This window comes from Schistocerca americana, chromosome 8 (genome assembly GCF_021461395.2).
Source record: "Schistocerca americana isolate TAMUIC-IGC-003095 chromosome 8, iqSchAmer2.1, whole genome shotgun sequence".
Taxonomy (NCBI): domain Eukaryota; kingdom Metazoa; phylum Arthropoda; class Insecta; order Orthoptera; family Acrididae; genus Schistocerca; species Schistocerca americana.
In genome coordinates this window covers 163,660,136-163,687,180 of record NC_060126.1, presented here as the reverse complement: position 1 = coordinate 163,687,180, position 27,045 = coordinate 163,660,136, and the positions used below count along the sequence as shown (strand labels likewise).

At 43.3% G+C, this 27,045-nt stretch overlaps 1 protein-coding gene across 1 annotated transcript in view; it reads right to left on the bottom strand.

Annotated features, from left to right (window-relative positions):
* LOC124545006 (protein takeout-like) overlaps positions 1–22,288 on the bottom strand; it is a 52,201-nt gene extending 29,913 nt beyond the window's left edge. The window contains exon 1 of the mRNA XM_047123765.1: positions 22,169–22,288. Coding sequence (XP_046979721.1) covers positions 22,169–22,265 — 97 coding nt within the window. The 5' untranslated portion in view covers positions 22,266–22,288. The remainder of the gene's footprint in view (positions 1–22,168) is intronic.
* Between the last annotated feature and the right edge of the window lie 4,757 nt (positions 22,289–27,045).

The following is a 27,045-nucleotide window of genomic DNA, read 5'->3' as shown; positions in this document are numbered from 1 at the left end:
GATTCAAGTGTCAGGAAGTCGTTTCAGAAAGTATTTGTACGAAGTGTAGCTATGTATGGAAGTGAAACATGGACGAGAAATAGTTTGGACAAGAAGAGAATAGAAGCTTTCGAAATGTGGTGCTACAGAAGAATGCTGAATATTAGATGGGTAGCTCACATAAATAATGAGGAGGTATTGAATAGGATTGGGGAGAAGAGAAGTTTGTGGCACAACTTGACTAGAAGAAGGGATCGGTTGGTAGGACATGTTCTGAGGCATCAAGGGATCACCAATTTAGTATTGGAGAGCAGCGTGGAGGGTAAAAATCGTAGAGGGAGACCAAGAGATGAGTACACTAAGCAGATTCAGAAGGATGTAGGGTCCAGTAGGTACTGGGAGATGAAGAAGCTTGCACAGGATAGAGTAGCATGGAGAGCTGCATCAAACCAGTCTCAGGACTGAAGACCACAACAACAACAACGTTACATTTATTTACATTCACGTTCGGCTACCAGTACGTGCACCGATCGTCGATCCTCTGCAGATCCTCCTGGATTTCGTTACAGTCTTTAGGTTTTACAATCTTACTTTCTCACTTGCTTCTCTAACTAAACTGCTTTGTTTATAATAAGCCCGATGCTCGATTCTGACGGTTCGTCTAAACCATCCATTTTGTACCTTAATTCGTTCACAAACAAAACTGCTTTTTCGCCATGCAGTGTTCATATTTACTATGCCACACGCTTTTCGTCATTTGCATGACAGGGGCCGTCTCTGCGTTTTCAGAAATAGTGTATAGGTTTGATTTTCAACACTTTAATTATGTGTTTGAAATTATACCCCGATTTTTTGAGTAAATGTAATGATATTTACCTGAACAGCTACTTTTTTTCATTTTTTGACGATTTTAGTACTTACTCCTCCTCTGATCACGTCTAGAAAAATCGCACTTCACTTTCATATCGTTAATACTTGTAGAAATTTTGCAAGTGAATTCAATTCGTTACTGCGCAACAAGCGTAAAAATACCATATGAATATACGCTACGTCCTAAAATCCTACGGTTTTGAGTCATTAAAGAAATAATTCGCGAAGTTCTCAGAGCAGTAGCTCACAAAAAATATTCAATATATCGTCTGCTTCCTTCCAAGTACGGATGCCCTCTCACAAAATTTGTGATAGGATAAAACTCTTGGTGCTACAATTCATACTAGACATCAGTAGCAGTTGGAATCCCACGTGACTCTGGCGGAGCCATATGTTGTGCCAGCAAATCTTAACGCATGAAATGTGCATGGAATATATTTAGAACGCTCTTTCAGATTTGCTAGCAAGAACGATAGTGATGTATCACATTTCAGGTATAGTATTCGTTGTGCACACGCTGATACCCACCCCGACACATTCAAAAATAGTATAGGACCATTTTCATGGTCTACACGTTCTTCCAATCTTTTGGATTACTGCCTATTGGCCCGGGCTGCTGTGATTATAATTGCAGAAACGCTACATCAGAGTGCCATGAATGCCTGCGAACCCCTTCGACAACATTGGGTGGTTTTTAAAAGACAACGATCCGACGAATTCATTCCTGTCTAGAAACGATACGGTGACTATTTGAACTTATGAGTTTCTGAATTGTAAAATTACATTACTTACTGGCCCAGTAACGAAGGAATTTAGGACGTTATTATATAAAATTCTTTTCTTATTTTGACGTAAACTATCATTCTAGAAAGCTATCAACGGTATTTCTGACGAACTCTGTATGTTTAGTCTGCAGTCTCGCTCTCTCAAAGTAATTGTGTGTGATCAGCTGCACAGCTAATTAAGGGACAAAATGACAGTCTGCTTCTGTCTCATGTTCTTCGGACGACGTTTGACGATTTCTCTGTCGTTTCGCCAGCACGCGTGGCTGCACTGTCAAAGCTTCGCCCTCTGTTGCAGGTGGCGGGCTGCAGCCAAGCTCGCGGAAGCAGCTTACACAGGACGATTCGGCTGACCCTGCCGCTGTGGTGTTATGCAACACACAGTGCTACAGCTGGCCTGCATAAGCAACGTGCGAGATTTTCGTGTTCTCTCGCTCGCTACGCGCAAACTATTAATCCTACAGAAAAACTCAACAGAGTCTCTTTGTAATAAATTTAATGTAGTTAAATTTTGTACTAGTATACATTTTCGCTGGAGGCCGTGGTTTTCGTTTTATTTAAAAAAGAACGTACAAACGTGACCATCAAACGCACCCCCCACTCCCACACTCAGCCCTCACCAGTCAGGATTTCTAATTTGTTGTTCATGGAATTCCGTCCTGCCGCTGTACAAATATTTACAACTGCACAAATTGTTTCCGGCGTTCGATCTGTTTTGGTCTTCACTAACCGCCGTTATTATGCCATCAGCTTATCCGAACACTTGCAAAAAGTGAAACTGACGTTTAGTAAATTTTACCTAACAGTTTTATGAATTTTCACAGCGTAAAATAATCAATTAATTCATTTTATTCGTCAGGCGTTCTGGCTACGAATCCTTTGTTCTGTAACCAATAACTTTGGATCGAATTTTCACCGTAATTAGTTTTAGCGCAACGTTTACAAAACCCAGTTTTCGTTCATTACAATGACAAGCACGTTTAAATTAAAAATGTTTATGAAGTAACTGACTGCTGGTGTCGTAACAGCCCAATGAAAAGAGACAAGGAAGATAGAATATAGGAAATAGTTTGTGTAGTCAGAATTTTTTAACAGTGGCAGAAGGGAATGCCGTGAGCAGCATATTAGAAATCTTTGTTGGTGGGGGATGAGCGTAACGCGGAGGTGCGTTTAAAGATCACCTTTGTACGTTTTCTTGAGTAACTTGAAAACTGTGGACTCCAGCAAATTGAACTAAATTAAATTTCTTAGAAAAAAAATCCTGCTGATGGTTTTTCCGTAGGACTAATAGGTCGCCCGTAGCGAGCAAGAGAATATGAAAATCTGCCGCATGTTTATGAGGGCCACTTATAACAATGCAGGTTGCATAAAACGACAGCGGTAGGGGCAGCTGAATCACTATGTACCTGGCGCCCCGAAGTCCGAGGGATTTCGCTCTGATTCTCTCCTTGCTGTCTGCAATGATTTTTCATTACCAGCACAGGAATCCAGTATCTGTTCACCTTGAGGCCTTCCTCTTTCTTGATGAAGCTGTTGTCATTTTTTGTGGACATCTATGGCTTGCCTGAACAAGCGGGTGTATCTCAGCATTTGTCCACAGCAAGAATTTCCGTGTCGGTGGGTCTCACACAGCGCATGATTCACCAGCTTGTGTTCGGAGATCTTGGTGTTGATTGATCGTCCAGTCATGCCAATATGACTTTTCCAAGTGTACGAGGTGTGTTGTATATCTCCTACATTGCGATGAGTGCCTTTGGTCCTTTGACGATCTAAGACAGTCTGTTGGTTTATGAATAGTCTCTAACCCGTTTGGTTGCAATACACAGCGTATTCCGTCCGTCACCTTGGGAATATGTAGCAGAAAAGCCGTACTGTCATTTCTCTTCCGATGAGTCACTTCGCCAAATGACACATCGTATGTAACAGGTGGTAGCCATTGCTCCTCAGAACGCGTTTGACGTGCTGCAGCTCACGTATTCGTCTTGCATGCGTTACGAGCGTACTAATCACATCTGTTTTCTAGCTCGGGTGGCGATTTGACAGTTTGTGCAGATAACGGTCCGTGTGTGTCTCTTTACATACACGCTGTGTTCCAGGTTCCAAGGTTCCCTCGTAACCAGCACATGCAGAAAGGGTAGCTGTTGGTTCTTTTCAACCTCCATAGTGAATTTTACTGGGTCTGTTCAGACGCCTAAGGAAGCCACCGAGCTGTACCTCACCACAGCCCCACAGGACGAAGATGTCGTCAATGTACCCATACCACATATTAGGTTAACATGGTGCCAATTCCAGCGCCTCTATTTCTAAATGTTCCATGAAGAAGTTGGCCATCGCTGGTTTAAGTGAACTGTCAATGGGGAAGCATTTCATCTGCTCGTAGAAGTTGTCATGCTACTAATTAACTGATTGAGTCCATCTCTATCTCTGCCTTGGTCGTAAATATCACAGCGTAGTTATTCGGGCAAGTTCACAGTTGACCTTCCTATGTAATGTTGTGACAGGTTAATAAAGAGAAGAGAGAAAGCGTGGGTGGGGATGATTGGAGCCGGTAGAATGGCATCCCACACGAAATTCCCAAACGTAAAGCAGGATTTCACGTACAGATAGCACAATCTCGATTCCTCGCGTATCTCTTCAATCTGATTGTAATCGTCAGAAAACGTAGCAACTCGTGGACAGTGCCTTCGTTTTGCGTTTCTTATTATTATTTATTAATTCTCAAAATTATAATCTGATTGCTTACATGATCGGTCTTTGACACCAAAACAGTGTAGAAAGATTTTCGAGAGAGGAATATTTTTCGTTTATTCCCGCATGGAATGAATAGATATAGTAGTTACTCGAGGTATTTGAAATTCATCTATGCAACTATCAAATTGGTTTTTTTTTCATACGTTTTTCATTTTATTGGTGGCACAGATTGTTAGTCAGCGCATGCCCATTTGTTTCCTGCTTAAATTCGTGTCATCTCCATGACCGTTTATCAGACATTCCAGACGTTTTCATTGTTTTTTGTCCTGTTTATCTCTTTCAATAGGAGCATTACATTCCTCCTGCACATTACTGCGTAACTTTTTTTTTTTTAACTCGAATTGTAAAAGTTTATCTCTGAGTTCACTTTCTGCTCTCTTACATTACACTTTGAAGATGTTAGCGTTGTTCTGATCGCAAGAGGAAGGTCACAGTACGTAGTTTTATCATTAGTCGATCCTCCTGATGTAGAGGTTCAAATAATGCTGGTAAAATGTTTGTAATGTGAGTCTCGTCGCTTATTCTGGTCATTAGAGAAAGTTAGTGTTAGGTGGTACTATTGTTCGTTCACATAATTATAGCTTGTTAATCTGAGTAGAGTTCCTAAAAGTTTAGGAAATGGAGTTAGTGGTTACACCACAAGTCGCAAATCTCGTGAGCTCTACAAGCCACGACCTGTACTCACACTTCTTTCATGCTGAGCGCATAAGGATTAGAGTCGGGTTCTATCACTATGCAGACGTTTATTCTGTTCGGTTAAGTTCTTTTTATTTCGCTGAGTACTATTTTTCCACACTTAGTACAATGATCGGCGTTTCACTCACAGCTATCGCTTTGGTTCAAATGGTTCAAATGGCTCTGAGCACCATGGGACTTAACATCTGAGGTCATCAGTCCCCTAGAACTCAGAACTACCTAAACCTAACTAACCTAAGGACATCACACACATCCATGCCCGAGGCAAGATTCAAACCTGCGACAGCAGCGGTCGCGCGTTTCCAGACTGAAGCGCCTAGAACCTCTCGGCCACAACGGCCAGCAGCTATCAAAGTGACAGCGATGGCGCGAGGTGAATACCATTGAGGAGTTTGCCATTATTTGTTAATTTACTGTTAAGTATTCTGAACAAGGCAGAATTCACTCCTGATTGCAGAGTCGACATTTTAGTAATTTCTCATATTATTTGCAGTTTAAAAAGAGAGTATTTAGTTCCGAAACTAATACTTTCTGGGCGTCCTCTCAGTAATCCGTACAATCTTTACACTGTTTTGAGGTCTGACTCAAGGAAAATAGCATATTTGAACATAAAAGTACCAGCGTAAAAATGTTCCTATCTGAGCGGAAGAAAGGCGAATATGCTGTTGTTTAATAGACTGACTGAGTATTGGGGCAACAGCTGCCTCGCTGTATCTTACTCACTACATTAAAAAATTTTGCCAAAATTTTGGTGTAAAATTTTAAATGTGCAAGCTGGTGCCCCACTTTTCAGCCAGAGTCTTTTAAATAGCAGCAAATTCGCCTGTTTCGTGCTCCAATAGGAGCATCTTTTCTCTGGTTCTCGCTCATATAAGAAGTTTATGGGTCAGTGAAATCTTGATTGTTTATATACATGAAATTTAAACAATGCGAAACATTCACCATAGATCAGAAGTTACGTGTGCAAAATTTTTTCATGTTTTTCAATACTACAACATGCAGTTCCCACATAACTAACACGCTATGTAACGTATATCATCGTACTACGTCACTTTATAAACTACGTTTTCGCCTCCCAACGGATTTTACGTATACGAGTAGGGTAACTTTGAACCTCTGTACCTCGGTAACGGATAAAGATACCAAGAAAATTTTCATCTAGATCGGCATCTTAGGACTATATCGTAAAAATTACCCTCATTTGCTGTGCATACCCGTTTAGAATCTACGGCTCCCCAAGAATTTTTAAAAACGGAGAGATGGAACTTCTAGATAAATGCTTAAAGATAGAGAATATAACGTTAAAATTTGAGCGGTTTGCCGTTGTTAGTTTTTATTTAGATTTCGCCTCATACCGGATTTTACGTGCGTATTTTACGTGTTCAATTAGGATAATCTGAACCTTTGTATCTCAGTAACAGATAAAGATATCAAGAAAAATCTCCATGTTTTTATGGGCATAACTGTGTTGGAATACTCGGCTCGGTTTTGGTGGGGAAAAAATTGTTGAAACCCTTTTTTGGAGCTTTCTAAGGAACCGCCCATGAGCTAATGGTGCCTCCTTAGGCCACTTAAACACCACAGCATACCACATCATGTCCAAAAAGAACCAATCGATTTGCTCCACTGCCCAAGCAGGAGGAAGTGTCTAAGATTTAAGCTATACTTTGGCCCTATACTGTTAGGTTAGGACAGTGACACTAAAACGCTCCTTCTATAGATTGTACAAATGGCCCGTGGCCCAAGAGATATCCAAAACCGTTGCCCCTACCTTTCTATCACCAATAGAACCCGAGGTATGAACTCCGGAGGAGTCCTGCTTTTACGGGCGGCGTTCTGGAACCTCTTAGGTGACACCTGCGAATCGATCTGAGAATTTATACGGGGTGGAGGTACGAGTGCAGATCACATCCGTAGGTCCAAAAACACCCTGTAGGTCGCCGTCCAAAGATATGAACCATAACGGCACGTTTCTTCGCTGGTTCGATCAGTAAGTGAGAAAGCGTCTCTAGCCGCTCGTCAAACTCCTGCTGCAGGTTCTACGAGGGAGGCGTTGGGCATCACGGAGAACGTTCTTTACCAGGAAAGTCAATCGTCTCACACATTCCTCGCGGAATGCCCACGACGGGAAAAATCAAAGGAACTGAAGCCCCTATGGAGAATCGCGAACAGTCCTTCTTCTAGCGCGCCATTCGCGAATGACGGGAACGACAAAGGTACACGAAGACCCTCCTCCACAAGCTGTAAGCTGGGTTCTGGAATATGCGTGATGTAGACAAACCTTTTTTTGCGTGCACTTTGCGACAGATTTCCAAAAAACGCAACTTACCCACAAACGTGTTATTTATTCCGATGACGCAACGTATTGTACTACCAGAGCTATTCCTGTATAAAATTATCGCCATCCTACACTGGATGAATAAAAGATATCTTCTTACAAGATAAATGCAACACACTTTCATTGTAAATGGGCTAGGGAATAATTTCTTCGGACGTAGCTACCAAGTAAACAGCTCAGTTCAAACCTCGTGTTTGTTTGCACGCATGTCTTACTCAAGAATTTACTTAAGCCTGACCTTCATGACGCTGCTGTCAGTATTCTGTTTGTGGTTTCTTGTTAAAGCGCGTCACCGCCACCTCTTACTTGAAGATGTGTTGATACGCCCAAAACTTGTTAGCTGAAGTATTCTCCAAACAGCAATCTCAGCGACACTTGAAGCTCTTTCAGAGAAAACTCATTTACATTCAGCTAGCACAACTGCTTGTTGCGCAGTGGCTGGCACGTAAAAACAAGAAGGGTGAGACGGCATCTGAGTTCTCATGAGTCCGTTCTATCTTTAACTCAAAGCTTTGCACGCCAATAACAACGCGATTTGTTTGATCAATGGGAGTTATTTTTTGCTGCTTGGTAACCATTTGAAATTCATGTTTATCGCAGACTTTGCACTATAACGTGATAAAAAAAATTAATACGCTAGTGTGATGTTATCAGATGATTATTTATCAAAGTCGATCAGGACGACTTACAACAGACTCTTTGACTCTAACCTATATTGACAATACGTATCATTTTATACATAAGACATATTTGTAACAACAGCAGTACATTTATAATTGCTTCCTGATTCCATAGACACCGTACAATTCTTCTGAAGCTGTATTTTAGGATTCACGTAAGAAGTCCAAATCTCGAATGTTGAAACCAGTTAAATTCAGCACCCCATATTTTGCTACCATGAATTGATGATCTACAAAAATCTAAGGGACCAAACTGCTGAGGTCATCGGCCCTAGACTTACACACTACTTACACTAGCTTATGCTAAGAACAACACACACACCCACGCCCGAGGGAGGATTCGAACATCCGGCGGGAGGGGCCTCCCAATCCGTGACATACCGCCTCTAACCGGGCGGCCACTCCGCGCGGAAACTGACCATCTATAACGACTACATACCATAATAGGATAGCATTTTTCATGAAGGACCTACTGCATTGCGTAATTTAAAAAAATGTGTCAAGTATCAACGAGAGAATTTATGATGAAATATCAAAATTCAGTTATTGACTGTTCTGAAAAGTAATGTTCATTGACTCAATGTCATAAAACAAATAACTGCAACCTAAACACTCAGGTGAATTATTATTAATTATATATTGATGACAAAATTTAATTCTCCAACCATTAAGATGAAACAGGGTACTTTGTGTACCATCGTTATTTCCCTCTCTTGGCGGATCCAGTTGCTGCTAAGCTTCCGTGTGAACTCGCTTCTCTCTATTTTTATCTTCATGATCTTTTTGCAAGATATACGTAGGGGGAGTAAGATATTGCTTATTTCAGAAGAAGAAAACTGATGTAAACTTGAAATTTACCATATGTCTGGTGAAATCAATTGAAAAATTTCACACAAATAAGACTATTTAAATAAGGAAACATTTTAATATCACACCTTTTTAAAACTAACTAAAAAGTATAACATAATTTCTCCTAGCTACATACAAATTCCTGAACCCTTACAGATGATTCTGAAAGTTTGTGCTTCTGAACTTTTAATAGCTCAGACAATACTTGTAAAATTCAAAACAAAAAACGTGGAGCACATGCAACAGCTAATACAAGGGCTATATTTTTTCAACTTCTGATCGGTCGTGAAATTAAACTCACAGTGAAAACCCGATGTAGCTTGCACTGATATACTGCACAGTGTCTTTAGTACGCCTATCGATTGGGTGACGTCAAACTTTTCATTTCTGAGCACATAGTGAGCGCATAAAGATCCCTGGAACATTAGCGTCTACCGCTAAGTGTGAAGTGCTTGCTGAAAGGTTCCGCCTAATATCACGCTACCCACGTAAAGTAATTGTCATGAAATTTCCTTCTTCATGACAATGCTCAGCTGCACACTGCATGTGTAACGAAGATGCTCTGGCAGCGCTTTCGATGGGAAGAGCTTGTTCGCTCATCATATAACCCAAACACGACTCCATTTGAGCTTCATCTCTTCACTCACATGAATCTCTGGCTGTGAAGACAGCATTTTGGTGCAGACAGTGAGCTGCAGACCAGTGTATGGAATTCGCGGATAGCACAGGTATTTGTATGTCTAACGCAAAACAGCGACTGTTCGCAGAAGTAGCTGGAACTTGTAGCTGAATGTTGCCAATCAATTTTTTTATTTTATTTTCACCGTGGTTTCCATTTCACGACCAATCGCAGGTGGAAAAATGAGCCTTCGTGGTAAGGAGCGTAGAGAGTATCTGTCATTGAGAAAAATCGTACAACTATTCACATCAGTTTCAGTGCAATAAAAATTGAAATCCTTATGAGACTACGACAAATTTTAGACAGTCCGTTTTAGAAACGTGTCATACTAAAAAGTTTTCTATCTTAATTATTATTGTCTTTATATTCACGCGTTTTGCATTGCTGCACAAAAGGACCTCTACTGTTGCTCCAGTTCAACATGTGATATATAAATTATTTTCATTGGTATATTGTACTGTCATACTGAGGCCGTCCTTCTGCGCACATTATCCTCTTCTGCTGCTTATACACCTCTGTCGCATTCTTGTGCCACTGCTGCTTTCACAAGGGAAATTATTGTGAATGGAAACTTTTGCTACTATTCCCATGGCTTTTCATTCACTTTTCTCATGGATCAACGATTTTTCTCATATTTCGCACGACTGTATTACACAGTTATATGTAAAAGATGCCGCATTAGTACGATGTGCTTCTCAAGCGTTTTCGAGAAATCGACCTTCAAGGTCTTACGAAGCTGTTAACACCATAAGAGGCCACTTGCTGTATAGCAGCCTCTTAGATAGAAAACTTGTCCGTTCTGTGTTCGAATTTCTTTATTCAATTTTTTCTCTAGTCTTTTCGCAGGTCAATTTCTAGTGTTTGCGGGTTGGATTAAATGCAGGGTCAGAAATTTTCTTCGCTCGGCGATCGGGTATTTGATTTGTCCTTATGATTTCATGTCATCTTCATCACAAACACGCACAAATCACCGAAGTGGAGCCTAATAGAAAGATTTGCACCAGGCGAACGAACAACGCCAGACATGTTCTCCCGTCAGATAATACCATAATACTGTTCCACCTTTTCTTCCCCTGACGTTTCACCAAACACTCGAGTGATGATTCTTCACACGCCGTTGAAGGTCTTGGTAACGGCTCCGTTTCAAAAGCATTCTAAATGCATCTTCGTATTGTACAGCAACACACGAGCGTCGTACTAATTAACAACTTGTTGGCTTATGGTATCGAAATAGAGCGGTCTGCAACACAACAAGTAAGAAAACAGGCAACCTCTGAACATTCCACAAATAGTGGGCACAGCTGCTTCCTATTGACGCTCCAGCAACAATACAAATAGAATGTGCATTATTCGCCTGCTAGGGCTGCACAGCGATATGCACACGAATCTCTCGATAAACAAATACACTCCTGGAAATGGAAAAAAGAACACATTGACACCGGTGTGTCAGACCCACCATACTTGCTCCGGACACTGCGAGAGGGCTGTACAAGCAATGATCACACGCACGGCACAGTGGACACACCAGGAACCGCGGTGTTGGCCGTCGAATGGCGCTAGCTGCGCAGCATTTGTGCACCGCCGCCGTCAGTGTCAGCCAGTTTGCCGTGGCATACGGAGCTCCATCGCAGTCTTTAACACTGGTAGCATGCCGCGACAGCGTGGACGTGAACCGTATGTGCAGTTGACGGACTTTGAGCGAGGGCGTATAGTGGGCATGCGGGAGGCCGGGTGGACGTACCGCCGAATTGCTCAACACGTGGGGCGTGAGGTCTCCACAGTACATCGATGTTGTCGCCAGTGGTCGGCGGAAGGTGCACGTGCCCGTCGACCTGGGACCGGACCGCAGCGACGCACGGATGCACGCCAAGACCGTAGGATCCTACGCAGTGCCGTAGGGGACCGCACCGCCACTTCCCAGCAAATTAGGGACACTGTTGCTCCTGGGGTATCGGCGAGGATCATTCGCAATCGTCTCCATGAAGCTGGGCTACGGTCCCGCACACCGTTAGGCCGTCTTCCGCTCACGCCCCTACATCGTGCAGCCCGCCTCCAGTGGTGTCGCGACAGGCGTGAATGGAGGGACGAATGGAGACGTGTCGTCTTCAGCGATGAGAGTCGCTTCTGCCTTGGTGCCAATGATGGTCGTATGCGTGTTTGGCGCCGTGCAGGTGAGCGCCACAATCAGGACTGCATACGACCGAGGCACTCAGGGCCAACACCCGGCATCATGGTGTGGGGAGCGATCTCCTACACTGGCCGTACACCACTGGTGATCGTCGAGGGGACACTGAATAGTGCACGGTACATCCAAACCGTCATCGTACCCATCGTTCTACCATTCCTAGACCGGCAAGGGAACTTGCTGTTCCAACAGGACAATGCACGTCCGCATGTATCCCGTGCCACCCAACGTGCTCTAGAAGGTGTAAGTCAACTACCCTGGCCAGCAAGATCTCCGGATCTGTCCCCCATTGAGCATGTTTGGGACTGGATGAAGCGTCGTCTCACGCGGTCTGCACGCCCAGCACGAACGCTGGTCCAACTGAGGCGCCAGGTGGAAATGGCATGGCAAGCCGTTCCACAGGACTACATCCAGCATCTCTACGATCGTCTCCATGGGAGAATAACAGCCTGCATTGCTGCGAAAGGTGGATATACACTGTACTAGTGCCGACATTGTGCATGCTCTGTTGCCTGTGTCTATGTGCCTGTGGGTCTGTCAGTGTGATCATGTGATGTATCTGACCCCAGGAATGTGTCAATAAAGTTTCCCTTTCCTGGGACAATGAATTCACGGTGTTCTTATTTCTATTTCCAGGAGTGTACCTCAGTAATACATTGCCTCAATGTATCACGATGATGATTATTATTAATTCCTTTAAAAAAAACACACATGGTCTATTGTACGCATACAACAACCCTCTTAGCTGGTTGCGTTCACGCTCAGTTCGATGGCTGGCGCTTCCGTATATTTCTCGACAGGCTCGTAAAACTTTGAACCTCGATTCCTCAGAAATTTTTGAAAAACGCCTGTTACTGGGGCACCGTTTGTACTACCATCGTACGTTAATCAGCAAAATTGTTACCCGATGCGTACATACTTCCCTTGTGAGATACAGTAGGTGCGAAAGGTTGTTCGAGAGAGTTTTGGAAAGGACATGCGATGGAGAAGCTGACGAGGGGAACCCCGAACAAGATCTTGGAAAGCGAGGGAGGAAGCGTCGTGACATGAAGAGGAGGAATATTGTCCTGTTTACCCTTTGTCCTGTTAACCCTTCCCGTTACCCCTTGATGTGACAAATATGTGCCACTGAAGTAATAAGCAGTTTTGATGGCTGGAATGTCTATGTCCCATATCGGTCTGGTGTTGCCATCTAGTGAGAAGCTTTCGCAACTTGGAAAAAATAGTGCGGACCATGGGCTGGATGTATAGAAGGCTACGAATGACCGAGTGGTGTGGTATGTGTCTAGAGTTGATATAGCGCTTCCGTTTCAAGAAAATCTTCTGCGTTCCAAGAATGTCTGAAGTTTTGAAACACTTTTACACTAGTCGGTAATACTACGGGTATTTATATTTGTAATCAAGGCTTTCCCGTGACTACCACTAATATCGAATGAAAGAACAAGTGTGCCGTTACCACATTTTATTTCAACGAAGTGTTTCAGAGGTTTAAAACATGAAAGGCTATCTTTGGTCCTTCCAGTTTCTATAAAGTTTGATTATGTATGTATTGTAATGCTACAGAGTTTGTGGTTACTGCAGACAGTACACAGGACACTCCAAAGTCGTAAGACACACGTACGAGTATGTGGTGTTTTAATCCACATAAATACAGCTGCTGATTGAACCTTTGAAACGTGTCATGGAAATAAGCAGATTATGACGTACCAGTAAACTTGTTTCATTCGGTACGTGATATGTCAAAGCCATTGCCAAATTTTGTCTGAAAATATGTACATTTCACGCTTTTTATTGTAATGAGGATAAGTGTGTTTTGGTACTGATTACATATTATGGTTATAAATTGTCACTAGATACAAGAAAAATAAATAACTTCGACAATTCTAGGTACAAATGAGAAATGGACCTAGTTAGGTTCGTGGAAAACACGTATCCCGTGACACTGATTTTCCAAATTGATCAATTTAGTTTTTCCTTTTATTAGTGAACCCTTAATACTGAGCATGGCGGAAGACAGCGTGTGATATTTTTTCATATATGTGCATAATGAGTTTTAACTACGGTTCAAGTGTGAAGGATGTGTAGGTTCAGTATAAGAGCGTCGAGTCGACCTTAAGTCTCGCTTGGTCGGAGTGCCTTAACAAATAGGTGAATTGCTCGAAATAAACCGTGACTGGCAGAAACCACGTCTCTGTATCTCATTATATCAAAATAACAGCATTTATTCCACAAGGAGGAGTGGCAAAACCGAACAAAACTAAAAATAAATCATTGTAATAGTGGAACGCTATGATATCTTTTAAAGAAAACCGCTTGCTCACTCTACACTAGAAATTGTCGGCGATTTCTTCAAAGTTACCATCCATGCGTTAACTCAAGCGATGCACAGAAGTGACAGAATATGTAAATTATAATAGTCTGTTGGGGATTTAAAAGCTGATCTTCCGGACTACGCGTCCCGCAGGTACAGGGAGCTCGTGCTCTAGTGGTAAAGCGCATGCCTCGAAACCGACAATTAGCTTGATCGAATACCGGGTGGACCACGGAAATGCTCAGTCTACGATTTTAATCTAGCCTTCAAATCTCAGCTTTTGGAGAGTCATCAGGAATGACACAGGGTTTGGATTGCACCTTGAAGTATAACCGCAATTTCTCAAGATGGATAACTGGGGAAAAGATATGTGGCGTCCGCTTAAAAGATTTTCACCCGACCGTTGAGCTACTCAAAAATATCCCTGTAGGAGATCAGCTGCAGCCATGGCTATCAGGTTCTTAAGGTATAAAGTTAAAACAAACGTGTACCAATGGATTGAAGTACTCACAAGAAGCAACAGTAACAGCGCCAACAAAAAAAGGAATGAGTATGCACCACCATAAATAGTGTTAGACGGACGCATATACCGTGTCTATATTGGACATACCCTAATCACTGCTTTTTGGCTGGTAATATGAACAGTCCACTTGTTGCTAAATTATTTGTTTGGAATTTAATACAGAGTATTAGAGTATTAGGATTTAATACAGCGTATCGTGTCAAAAGATTTCAAACGTAGCATTGGCGTTCAACTGGTGAAGTTCCAGTCCAGATTAGCACCAGTATTACGGCTGAAGTCCTCTGATACTCCGATGATGGCGTATGTCAGAAATGCGTAAATAAATAAAGCTTTAACAATAAGTGGACTCTTGTTATTAGCGGCCATTAAGCGGTGACGTGCTCAGTATTCATAAAATGCTAACAGGTCTCCTACGCGACTGGATCTCCCAGAAGTAGGAACTGAATGGTATGAGACGAATTTTAAAAGGTGTCAAATAGTACAAGAGAAAAATTAATGTGAATGCAAAAACATCTGCAATGGGTATATTATGTGATAGAAAGCGCACGAAACTGTGACATAATCCATTCGAGGATTATTCCAAGCTAGAGGACGTTATTGTTATAGGACTATGCACGAACATAAACGCGAAGTATATCAGATAACTAAGGCAGCTACAGATGCAAATCAACATCACATACAATTAACATGCTTTTGTGCATTATGTACAACTAATTGGATTGTAATCACCGTATATTGAAAGAAAATGAAAAGTTGGAAGTCACTGGTTTATTACGGTTTCTTCCTTCTTTATTCTGTGCACAATCGGTTTCACACTTAAACACCCGTTTTCAGGTGGCTGCATCCACATATTAAACACTGCATGTTGTTAGCACCATTCCGTCTACCATTAAAGTGTATGCCGGTTATTGATCTGGAAATTCTAGTTGAGTTTCTCTATATTTAATGTGAAGAATTGATCGGCCATCAAAGAGCGTATAGTAATTCACTTTTAACACAGACTGTTTGTGTCTTTCATATGAGAGAACTTCACAATCATTAACTCGCAATTTTAAGTTTCGAAATCGTAAGGCAATTGCACATGTGGTGCAAAAGTAATATTTTTATGTACGTAGACCGAAGCGGCGAGTGAAGATTTGTACCAAGACAGGGAATTGAACCAAGGTCTCCTGCTTATAAGAGAGGTGCGTTTGCCGCTAAGCCACCTCGCCGCAATTGTTCATACAACTACACGTATTACAGTAATCCAAATTCCCCGTTACACACGAGCAGAATTGGCGAGGCTCTCTATGTACTGGAATAGCACCTCAGTATCAAACGTAAATGGGGGATAAAGCCTGAAACCCAGCAGCAGGTACTTATATGAATGAAATGACAGAGTTTCAGAGACTTTACTGGTTTCATACAGATATGATTTTATGTATATAGACTGAGGCGTCGAGTGCAAATTTCAGTCTTGATACATACAATTAAATCTGTATGAGACCAGTATAGTTTCTGAAACTGTCTCATTTGATTAATATTTTTTATATTGACGCTAAAGCACATTTCTAACGTTTATTTTCCTGAAAACTGAGTGACTGAATCTCGTGTGCTTTCATGTCAAAGACACAAATGCTACAGGCGAAGATAATCGTTTTACCCTATTCGATGAGCAAACAGTTCTGCATATTAAATAATACCTCGGAAGGCAACGGGAAATTCCGAGTCGAAGGGCAGAGTATGATAACGTAGTTTCTCGCGCGCGATATTCTAGGATAAATGTTCCTCGGTTTTACATGATGTATCAACTTCTTTCCCCAGTATCTTCGTACTAATATGTTGTTTCCTATCTTCGTACGTAGTTGGGCAACTGATGTAATGGAGATGTTCGAACTCCATGCGTTCCAAGAGTTTGTCATATCTGTGATGAGGGAAGATCAGCAGCGACGTTAATTCCATAGAGGCTAGCTAACTCACCTTTTTTCTCTGCAGAATATCAGCATTGAGCCTGACCAAAGTAATTCTACTGTTTTTTTACTCCCAGTATACTGAACTCTGGATCTCTTTTATTTACGGTACCCAGTAAGAGGCAGCGTTGGTCTCTGTATTTCCAGCATTCAAAAAATTTCTCTTGAATGATGTAGCACTTACATTGGTCACTCTGTAAGTACGACTTCAGAACGATGCAAACGCCACCGACGCCATATCAGATATCGCCACATTGACAGATCTCTGTTGTCGAATAGAACCTCGCAAATGAACATATGATTATGTTCGATGAAACGAAAATCCTATCCGACGCATCTATCTACTGGAATTCTATCATCAAAGAAGCCGCTGGGATAAGAATGAGCAACTAGAACCGGGACTGTGGATGTATCCATAGCAAAACACGGCGTCGTGCAGTCGATCATGAAAGGTTACAGAGGTATAATCTGAGTGGTGTACCAAATAATGAAAACAGCATCGCTACTGGTGCTAATCCGCCACAGACATCGAAGTAATCTCCAGCATCGTAAGGAAATTCAGTGGCTTTGTGACGTCTCCTTGACAGTTCAGATAACTACGTACAAAAGTATCAAACGGACTATTAGTACGACAATTAATCCTGTGGACGAAGAAGTCATTGAATTCTTGAGGATACAGACAAATGTGACATGGCCAGAAAACAGAGAAATATTCATCCAAAAACCAGAATACACTTCAACAACAGATAGATTATTGATAACGACATGCAGAGCTTAATACTTGCAGTCTTCTAAAGATGGATATACAAGGCGAATCACATTAAAAATCGTACTTATTTTATTTCGTCAACGGTTCAGGTTGTTTGAAACAGAGTTTTCGGAAAATGAGAAAATGGTAGTACGCAGAGGAACAAGTTATTTTTTGCCATCAACCAATTCCAAAATGGAAAGACTTACTGTTTTAACGGTATTCGAAAGTTCTTGAAAACGAAAGTGTGGTTTTATAACGGTTGTAGATGCTGCAAAACTGTTTCGCAAAAGTATCCGAGAAATCTGCTCAAATAATAAGACAAGGCGGCCGTGACTGTGATGCAAATATCAGCAAATGGGGCTCTCATACCAGGCTTTGTCGATGATCAAGTTTCGTCTGTTTGTGTTTCCACAAAATCTGTTACTTAAATCTTAAAATGTACACACCTTTGAATTAAAACTATTTCTTATGTATTTGGCTTCCGTAGTTGCATTACAAGGCATGTTACAAAAATTGCTAGCAACCACCAACTAGAGGGTATTATCTTTGACACATTTTATTGTTTCTTACCACCACTAGCTGAGAACATTTTGGACACCAGAGGACTGCATTGTATCACACAATGAACTTTTAATGCAATGTTTCGTGTTACAAGGGGAAAAATTAATCCTTCACAACAACAAGGACTCATTCAACAGGCCTTTAAACGTATTCAAATTCAAATGGTCCAAATGGCGCTGAGCACTATGGGACTTAACATCCGAGGCCATCAGTCCCCTATAACTTATAAGTACTTAAACCTAACTAACCTAAGGGCATTACACACATCCATGCCCGAGGCAGAATTCGAACCTGCGACCGTAGCAGTCGCGCGAATCCGGACTGAAGCGCCTAGAACCGCTCGGCCACCACGGCCGGCCTTTCAAAGTATTCAACAGCTGGTCAACAGTTCGTTTTGTAGATGCAACGCAGCCGTCTGATGCTAAAATTTCGAAAACGATAGTGCAAAGGAACGATGAAATGTGTTTAAGAATAATTTCACCAAGTTCGTAGCTGTTTTTATAGGATGCCGTTGAAATCGTTTGCTGTGTCCCTTCCGATACCCTAGAAGTTAGCATGCAGCTGATCCTGTACCTATGTCGTGCAAAGTAGATCCAGTCAGAAATACGTGTTTCACTAGTAGTGTAGACCCGTCTTAATGTTGCAGACATTGACAGAGACTGGCACTGGAGACACAATTGGCAGTGTTTACAACACAGCAGCCGATTCCGACCAGCCTCACCTTTCAGTTTTGGTTAATTCTCGGATACTTCTTGTAAAAGTTTCGATTCCATCATCAGCAAACGTAATACCACTGGACTGGTGTTTCCAAAAGATCTAGAATTAAAATAGTACATTGTTCCATTAAAAAAAAGATACGTCCTTCAGTATCTCGGTTGATACAGTTGTTAACAGGATTACCCGTGAACCCGTTCCTCAGTATCATATGCCGGAAAAACAGATTAAATCTTACATTAAGCAGAAAAAACAACTATCCAGTGTTAATAACGCTATTTGTTAGTGATAAACAGCGCCGTCACCGGTTTCGAACAGACAGGTCGTCCTACGACGGCTGTTCACATTTGAAATTACATTTTGATATACATGTAATGTTGGGTGCTTGTGAGGAAAATCCCTTAGAGTGGTGGAATTTTGAACACAATCGGCAGACATCGCATGCATATCGTACGGTAATACCAAATGTGAACAGTCGCCTTGCAATGGACCTGTCTGCCCGAAACCAGTAAACGGTGCTACTTGTCCATAACAAATAGCATAAATAACATTTTCTGGCGGCTGTTCTCATTTTACTGTAAGAATTAACCTGCGATTTTTTGTAACGTATCCACGGTCTCACCATGTCAATCTTAGACAAAGCACCACTTACCGAAAGGCAAAGTTCGATACCTTGAGTCGGTGACTAGGTAAAAGGGGTTGAAGTTTCATCCTGCTCGTGCCTGAAGCCGGTTAAGGATTCAGCAAAGAGACAAACTATTCAGGTCTTCAGGCTTCCGTGATCGTTGCCATCGAAGGTAAAATGTTCGGGAGTCTTAGGCCTCATTATCTCCTTGTTCAATTTCTTCTTACACAATCGGGGTTTCGATCCCCTTGCTGAAATATTTTTCACAACATTTTTGTGTTCCTGATTAATTGAACACTGTCCAAGAGCAGTGCTGCATCCACTTATAAAAGGGAGTTTTTCCGTTATTGTGAGAAAAAAATGGGGTTAAGTTACCGTTCGTTTCTAGAATCGCCAACCACAAAAGCAGAAATATTCGGAGAATAGGTATGAAGATCATTACTTCAGTAAGAACAAAGTAAAATAAATGACTGTAGCAAAATGAATACAGGACAGCAAAACAACTGAATAAAGAGCACGAAATTCAAAAGCGGTTAAAACAAATTCTGAAATTTGCAGTAGCGGAGAGGTATAAATCAGAAAAACGTAAAAGTGCTAGCCAACGAATGCAACTTTTATAGAAGGAAAGTCGGAGGAAGGTTGGAGATTTGTAAAAACAAATATTACACCAGTGTAAGCTAGCGACCCACAGCGGCTTTGGAAGTATAGTACAAACTACCTACGGTCCCAAAGTCTTGTCTGACGTAAAGGTAATAGATCATACAGGGTGAACCAAATCGTTACCAACAAAATTTCGGAGATTATGTATCGATATTTTCCGAGTGTTTTGGTGTAATGGACCCGTGACCTCCCGTGGCTCGTTACAGAATAATCACATTTCGATCAATTTGTTGCCCTCATTTATCTCCGTATCTGCACTGCACTGAAAATATCTGCATAACACTGCAAATGTCGATGACAAGCAACGTCAGTCTTGTTCGAAAACACTTGATTTATTAACTCAGGGTGCTTGCTGTTGACAAGAGTAAAGTAACTCTTTACTCTTCGATCTCTCGAGAGTTTATTCAGCATTGGTGGGTTCTGCAAATGTTTCTGAGATTAGCCTTGACATACAGACTCATAGCTCTTAGCTCTTAAGCTCATAGCTCTTAAGGTCTGTATTTTAGGGTCCATATTTATTAGACTTCTTTGCTTTAAATAATCGGTTCTGTCATATCCCTGAATATTGACCATTCCTGTTGGCACACCCAGTACACAAAAATATTACTCATGAGTAGTGAAAATCATATCTAAATGTTTACGGTAGTTTCTTAGATTAGCTTTCATACGCAGACAGAAAAACGCGGCGCGGGACTTCATTAATCATAGTCTAATCATTTTGCAGGAAGTATTGATTAAATCTGTACAGAAATATCTCTTATGAATCATTCTGTCTATAAGTGAAAACTGTATCAAAATTTCTATAGTACCTCCTAAGATTAGGCTTCATACACAAACAGAAAAACGTGCAGGGGAGTTTAGTTTTGTAATATGTGTAGATGACTGCTACAGGGTTCCACCCCGTCGCTTCCAGTCGTGAAGGAAGTGTATATATATATATGTGTGTGTGTGTGTTATCTGTTCTCCCAGACATGTCTGAAAAAATATAAATGTTTGATCCAGCATCCATTATGAATTTAGATACAAAGGAATTACAGACATTGGCTGCGAGCTGGCACTGATTAAAACCAATGGGGACTGTTGAAAATTTATGCTGGACCGTGATTTGAACCCTGGTCTTTTACTAGGCAGATGCTATGACCACTGAGCATCCGGACACAGTGGTCATTCCAACTGTACGGAGTACAAATTTTCAATTACTAGCGTAGTGCTCCGCGGACATTATCCTCGTTGCTTGTGGCATTTCGCCGATTCCCCTAAGAGTTCTATCCCGGTGTCCGGATGACTCAGTGGCCACAGAATCTGCAGTGAACAGGAGATCCGTATTCGAATCCCGGTCTGGAGCAAATTTTCAGCTTCCCTACATTTCAGTCAGTGCCCGCTCGCAGCCAGTGTCTGTAACTATTTTGTGTCTTTCGTGAAGGAAGTAAATACGCGGCGTCTGTGCTCGAGGAACACACAAAACTATTACGGCACCAAAAGAAGGTATTAATAAACGATTCCTTGAAGGGCCCGGGTTCGGTTGCAGGCCGTGTAGCAGATTTTCTCCGCTCGGGATTACGTGTTGTATTGTCCTTATGTTCGTATCGTTATTAATGACACGGAAGTCGCCTCCAAACAACTGTCGTATCGTCTTATCAGTACTACTAAGGTGGCTGCATGGGCACGAACAGAAAGCCAAAAACTAAAATAAAAAAATGGCTCTAAAATGGTTCAAATGGCTCTGAGCACTATGGGACTTAACATCTGAGGTCATCAGTCCCCTAGAACTTAGAACTACTGTTTAAGTAGGACATCACACACATCCATGCCCGAGGCAGGATTCGAACCTGCGACCGTAGCAGTCGCGCGGTTCCGGACTGAAGCGCCTAGAACCGCTCGGCCACCGCTCCCGGCAATAAAAAATGAATACATAAACATTCCCCCTATCTCGATCTGCCTGTTCTGCTGCCTAAGCAATGAAGATGGACCACCAATAGTGACGGCAAAAATTTGGCTCAGTAACTCCACTTCTCGAAAACAAGCGAGGCAAAACTTTCTGGTACAACTGCTCTTTGACGTTCAGTTATCCGGAAACACCAAAAGATCCTTTAGAAGATCGCAGCGGAGGGATGGAAACATCGATAGTGTGAGAAGATAGTGAAGAATATGACGCGAGCTAACAGCCTAGAGGACCAGAGCAGCAAATCCCTATGAGACAGTGGCTGAGTTACGATATCCTGCGACTGTTTGCCGTGGCTGGGTGAGAGGGGGCTGCGAACTCACGGAGCTGTGCTGGGGCGGCTGCAGCTGCGCCGAGCGCCAGTAGGAAAGCGGCGGCGACGGCGGCGGCGGAGGCTGCTCGAGGCGTGCGTGTGGCCATGGCGCGGGTTGCAGATCTGTGCGCCCCGGGCGCGTCGCGCGCGCTTTTATAAGTTGCTCGCGCGCTGCGAGGTCTCAAGGTGACTCCGCCGCAGCATCTTATGGTGCTGCGGCCAATCGAGGCGCGCCGCGTCGCGCCGCCGCCTTCCGTGGCTTCCACCGAGCCCCGGACCTCATCCTCCATCGTGCTCCTCGGCACTTGGTGTCTGCAGGTCAATGTCACTAACGCCCGGCGGTCGCGGCAAACGTAACCTGCTGCGTTAGCTCAGCTCCAAAAGCTGTGGTGTTGCTGCAGGAAAACGAGCTTCGCTAAAACAGTCGCAGTCGTGCCCTTTCCTCTCGTCCTTGGTTTATCATGTGATCGTTATACAGAGGGGTCCAAAAAAATGTATCCACTGTTTAAAAGTCCATAACTGGCAAACTAATTGTGGTGTGCGTACTGTAAGACCTTCGGTACACACACCATCAGATTATTTGACTTGTCGCTCTAACGAAGTAGGCGAGTGTCAGCAATATGTCTCGTGGTCTTATCGTGGCGTGTTTATCTTCTGCCGTTAGGTCAGACGATAGAAACGCCACTTGCACGCTTAGAGTAGCAGATTGACTGTCACCAACTTTAAGCAGAACTTGATTAATTTTCACACACATTTATTAAAATAATAACAAGCATAAACATTATGTAACTTGGTTCTGGATGCTATTTACAATTGACAATCTGAAGTTCCTTTGATCTTGGTATGTTAATCTTATTCTCACATATATCTGATACTTGGCAAAGTGTCTATACATTTCTCTTCATGGCTATGTACAGGAATATGATAATCTTATTAGGGCAGACTGAAACTTGACTATAGACTAATGCAGACTGGTGGAGACTGCCTAATCGGAGGTCTGTACACTCGTTATAATACCTCGCGCGTTCAGGTATCACTGCGCGAGTGTGTTCTTCGAGGAGAAAAGGTTCTACGTTAGCAGCAATCTCATTGGCTGCGTTACATGTTAATACGCGGATCGGCGGAAGCAGAATTTGGTCCGTCTCCAAGACGGCGCCATCTCGTAGTGCGGAGACGGACGAGCGCTGCGCCTGCACTGTTGTGCTTAGCGGGGCGCGCTCTAGTGGGAAAGTTGTGTACGCGCTGACTACGCGGAACTATGAACACAACACTAATTGACGGAGCTGTCTCACTTTTGGTAAAAGTGTAGCTTAAAGTCCAACTTAAAGGTATCACTGTAGGTGTTCGAAATGGACACCAGTAACATATACACACAAACGATGGCGCCAAACTGCAGCACGAACTACTGACTGCAACGTGTTCAGTTGGATATTTGCACATGAATGTATGATGGATTCTCGAAGTTCATCCAATCTGCGTGGCTTTTGTCGATAAACGCCGTCCTTTAGTGTTCCCCACAGGTAAAAGTCCAGAGGAGATAGGTCTGGGGAACGTGGTGGATACTCCACAGCACCTCTACGGCCTATCCACCTTCCACCGGCACAGTTACCGGTGAGGTGTACCTTCAGAAGCTTCAGACATCCATTTTACCTGCCATCCGAGACTTGTATGGAGACGGAAGAGTTTACTTTCAACAAAATGGTGTCCCAGCCCACTACCAAAACCGTGTTAGGGCGTATCTCGACGAAAATCTACCAGGAAGATGGATAGGCCGTAGAGGTGCTGTGGAGTATTCACCACGTTCCCCAGATCTAACTCCTCTGGACTTTTACCTGTGGGGAGCACTAAAGGACGTCGTTTATCAACAAAAGCCACGCACATTGGATGAACTTCGAGAATCCATCGTACATTCATGTGCAAATATGCAACTGAACACGTAGCAGTCAGTAGTTGTGCTGCAGTTCGGCGCCATCGTTTGTGTGTGGGTGTTAATGGTGCCCATTTCGAACACCTGCAGTGATACCTTTAAGTCGGACTTTAAGCTACACTTTCACCGAAAATGAGACAACTCCGTCAATTAGTTTGCCAGTTATGGACTTTTAAACAGTGGATACATTTTTTTGGACCCCTCTGTATACAATGACGGAAAAAAGTCGCAACATCAAAAAATAATCTCGATAAGTAATGAGATTTCGCGAATTCATCTTTGTAGGTAACATACCATCGCAAGATCACAGATTAATGTAAGCGCGAATAAGCCATTGCTGAAACGTTGGTACAGTAATGAGTGGTATAACCGGCAGAATGTTAAATATAAGCATGCAGACCGTAACACCCCAATTACAGAAGCCCTAATAAACAACACCTTGTTGTAAAAGAAGTAGGAAAATTAGTCATCCTGACAGTGACGGCAGCTACTGACGACAAAATTTACACTTGTGATAATTTGATCAACAGGAATGTCACGTGAATAATAATACAAGGTGTCCACAATGAAACTCCAACATTTGAACTCATAAAATCTGAGAGGAAAAACAATTTACTGACGGACAAATACAGGGAAATCATACAACAGCTCATCGAGTTTTCATGCACAGGTGTACGGTTCAATACACTTGAACATGTGCGACACGGGTAGCGCGAAGAATATGAAGTCTACAGGGTGTTACAAAAAGGTACGGCCAAACTTTCAGGAAACATTTCTCACACACAAATAAAGAAAAGATGTTATGTGGACATGTGTCCGGAAACGCTTAATTTCCATGTTAGAGCTCATTTTAGTTCCGTCAGTATGTTCTTCCACCTACGCTCAATAGAGCACGTTATCATGATTTCATACGGGATACTCTATCTGTGCTGCTAGAACATGTGCCTTTACATGTACGACACAACATGTGGTTCATGCACGATGGAGCTCCTGCACATTTCAGTCGAAGTGTTCGTACGCTTCTCAACAACAGATTCGGTGACCGATGGATTGGTAGAGGCGGACCAATTCCATGGCCTCCACGCTCTCTTGACCTCAACCCTCTTGACTTTCATTTATGGGGGCATTTGAAAGCTCTTGTCTACGCAACCCCGGTACCAAATGTAGAGACTCTTCGTGCTCGTATTGTGGACGGCTGTGATACAATACGCCATTCTCCAGGGCTGCATCAGCGCATCAGGGATTCCATGCGACGGACGGTGGATGCATGTATCCTCGCTAACGGAGGACATTTTGAACATTTCCTGTAACAAAGTGTTTCAAGTCACGCTGGTACGTTCTGTTGCTGTGTGACTTGAAGAGAAGTAATAAAATGAACTGTAACATGGAAAGTAAGCGTTTCCGGACGCATGTCCACATAACATACACTCCTGGAAATGGAAAAAAGAACACATTGACACCGGTGTGTCAGACCCACCATACTTGCTCCGGACACTGCGAGAGGGCTGTACAAGCAATGATCACACGCACGGCACACCGGACACACCAGGAACCGCGGTGTTGGCCGTCGAATGGCGCTAGCTGCGCAGCATTTGTGCACCGCCGCCGTCAGTGTCAGCCAGTTTGCCGTGGCATACGGAGCTCCATCGCAGTCTTTAACACTGGTAGCATGCCGCGACAGCGTGGACGTGAACCGTATGTGCAGTTGACGGACTTTGAGCGAGGGCGTATAGTGGGCATGCGGGAGGCCGGGTGGACGTACCGCCGAATTGCTCAACACGTGGGGCGTGAGGTCTCCACAGTACATCGATGTTGTCGCCAGTGGTCGGCGGAAGGTGCACGTGCCCGTCGACCTGGGACCGGACCGCAGCGACGCACGGATGCACGCCAAGACCGTAGGATTCCGCGCAGTGCCGTAGGGGACCGCACCGCCACTTCCCAGCAAATTAGGGACACTGTTGCTCCTGGGGTATCGGCGAGGTCCATTCGCAACCGTCTCCATGAAGCTGGGCTACGGTCCCGCACACCGTTAGGCCGTCTTCCGCTCACGCCCCAACATCGTGCAGCCCGCCTCCAGTGGTGTCGCGACAGGCGTGAATGGAGGGACGAATGGAGACGTGTCGTCTTCAGCGATGAGAGTCGCTTCTGCCTTGGTGCCAATGATGAAAGTATGCGTGTTTGGCGCCGTGCAGGTGAGCGCCACAATCAGGACTGCATACGACCGAGGCACACAGGGCCAACACCCGGCATCATGGTGTGGGGAGCGATCTCCTACACTGGCCGTACACCACTGGTGATCGTCGAGGGGACACTGAATAGTGCACGGTACATCCAAACCGTCATCGAACCCATCGTTCTACCATTCCTAGACCGGCAAGAGAACTTGCTGTTCCAACAGGACAATGCACGTCCGCATGTATCCCGTGCCACCCAACGTGCTCTAGAAGGTGTAAGTCAACTACCCTGGCCAGCAAGATCTCCGGATCTGTCCCCCATTGAGCATGTTTGGGACTGGATGAAGCGTCGTCTCATGCGGTCTGCACGTCCAGCACGAACGCTGGTCCAACTGAGGCGCCAGGTGGAAATGGCATGGCAAGCCGTTCCACAGGACTACATCCAGCATCTCTACGATCGTCTCCATGGGAGAATAGCAGCCTGCATTGCTGCGAAAGGTGGATATACACTGTACTAGTGCCGATATTGTGCATGCTCTGTTGCCTGTGTCTATGTGCCTGTGGTTCTGTCAGTGTGATCATGTGATGTATCTGACCCCAGGAATGTGTCAATAAAGTTTCCCCTTCCTGGGACAATGAATTCACGGTGTTCTTATTTCAATTTCCAGGAGTGTATTTTCTTTCTTTGTGTTTCCTGAAAGTTTGCCGTGCCTTTTTGTAACACCCTGTATAATCGATTTCGTGCCATGTGTTGCGGAGCATCTGTTCTGTGACAGAGTTGATGAC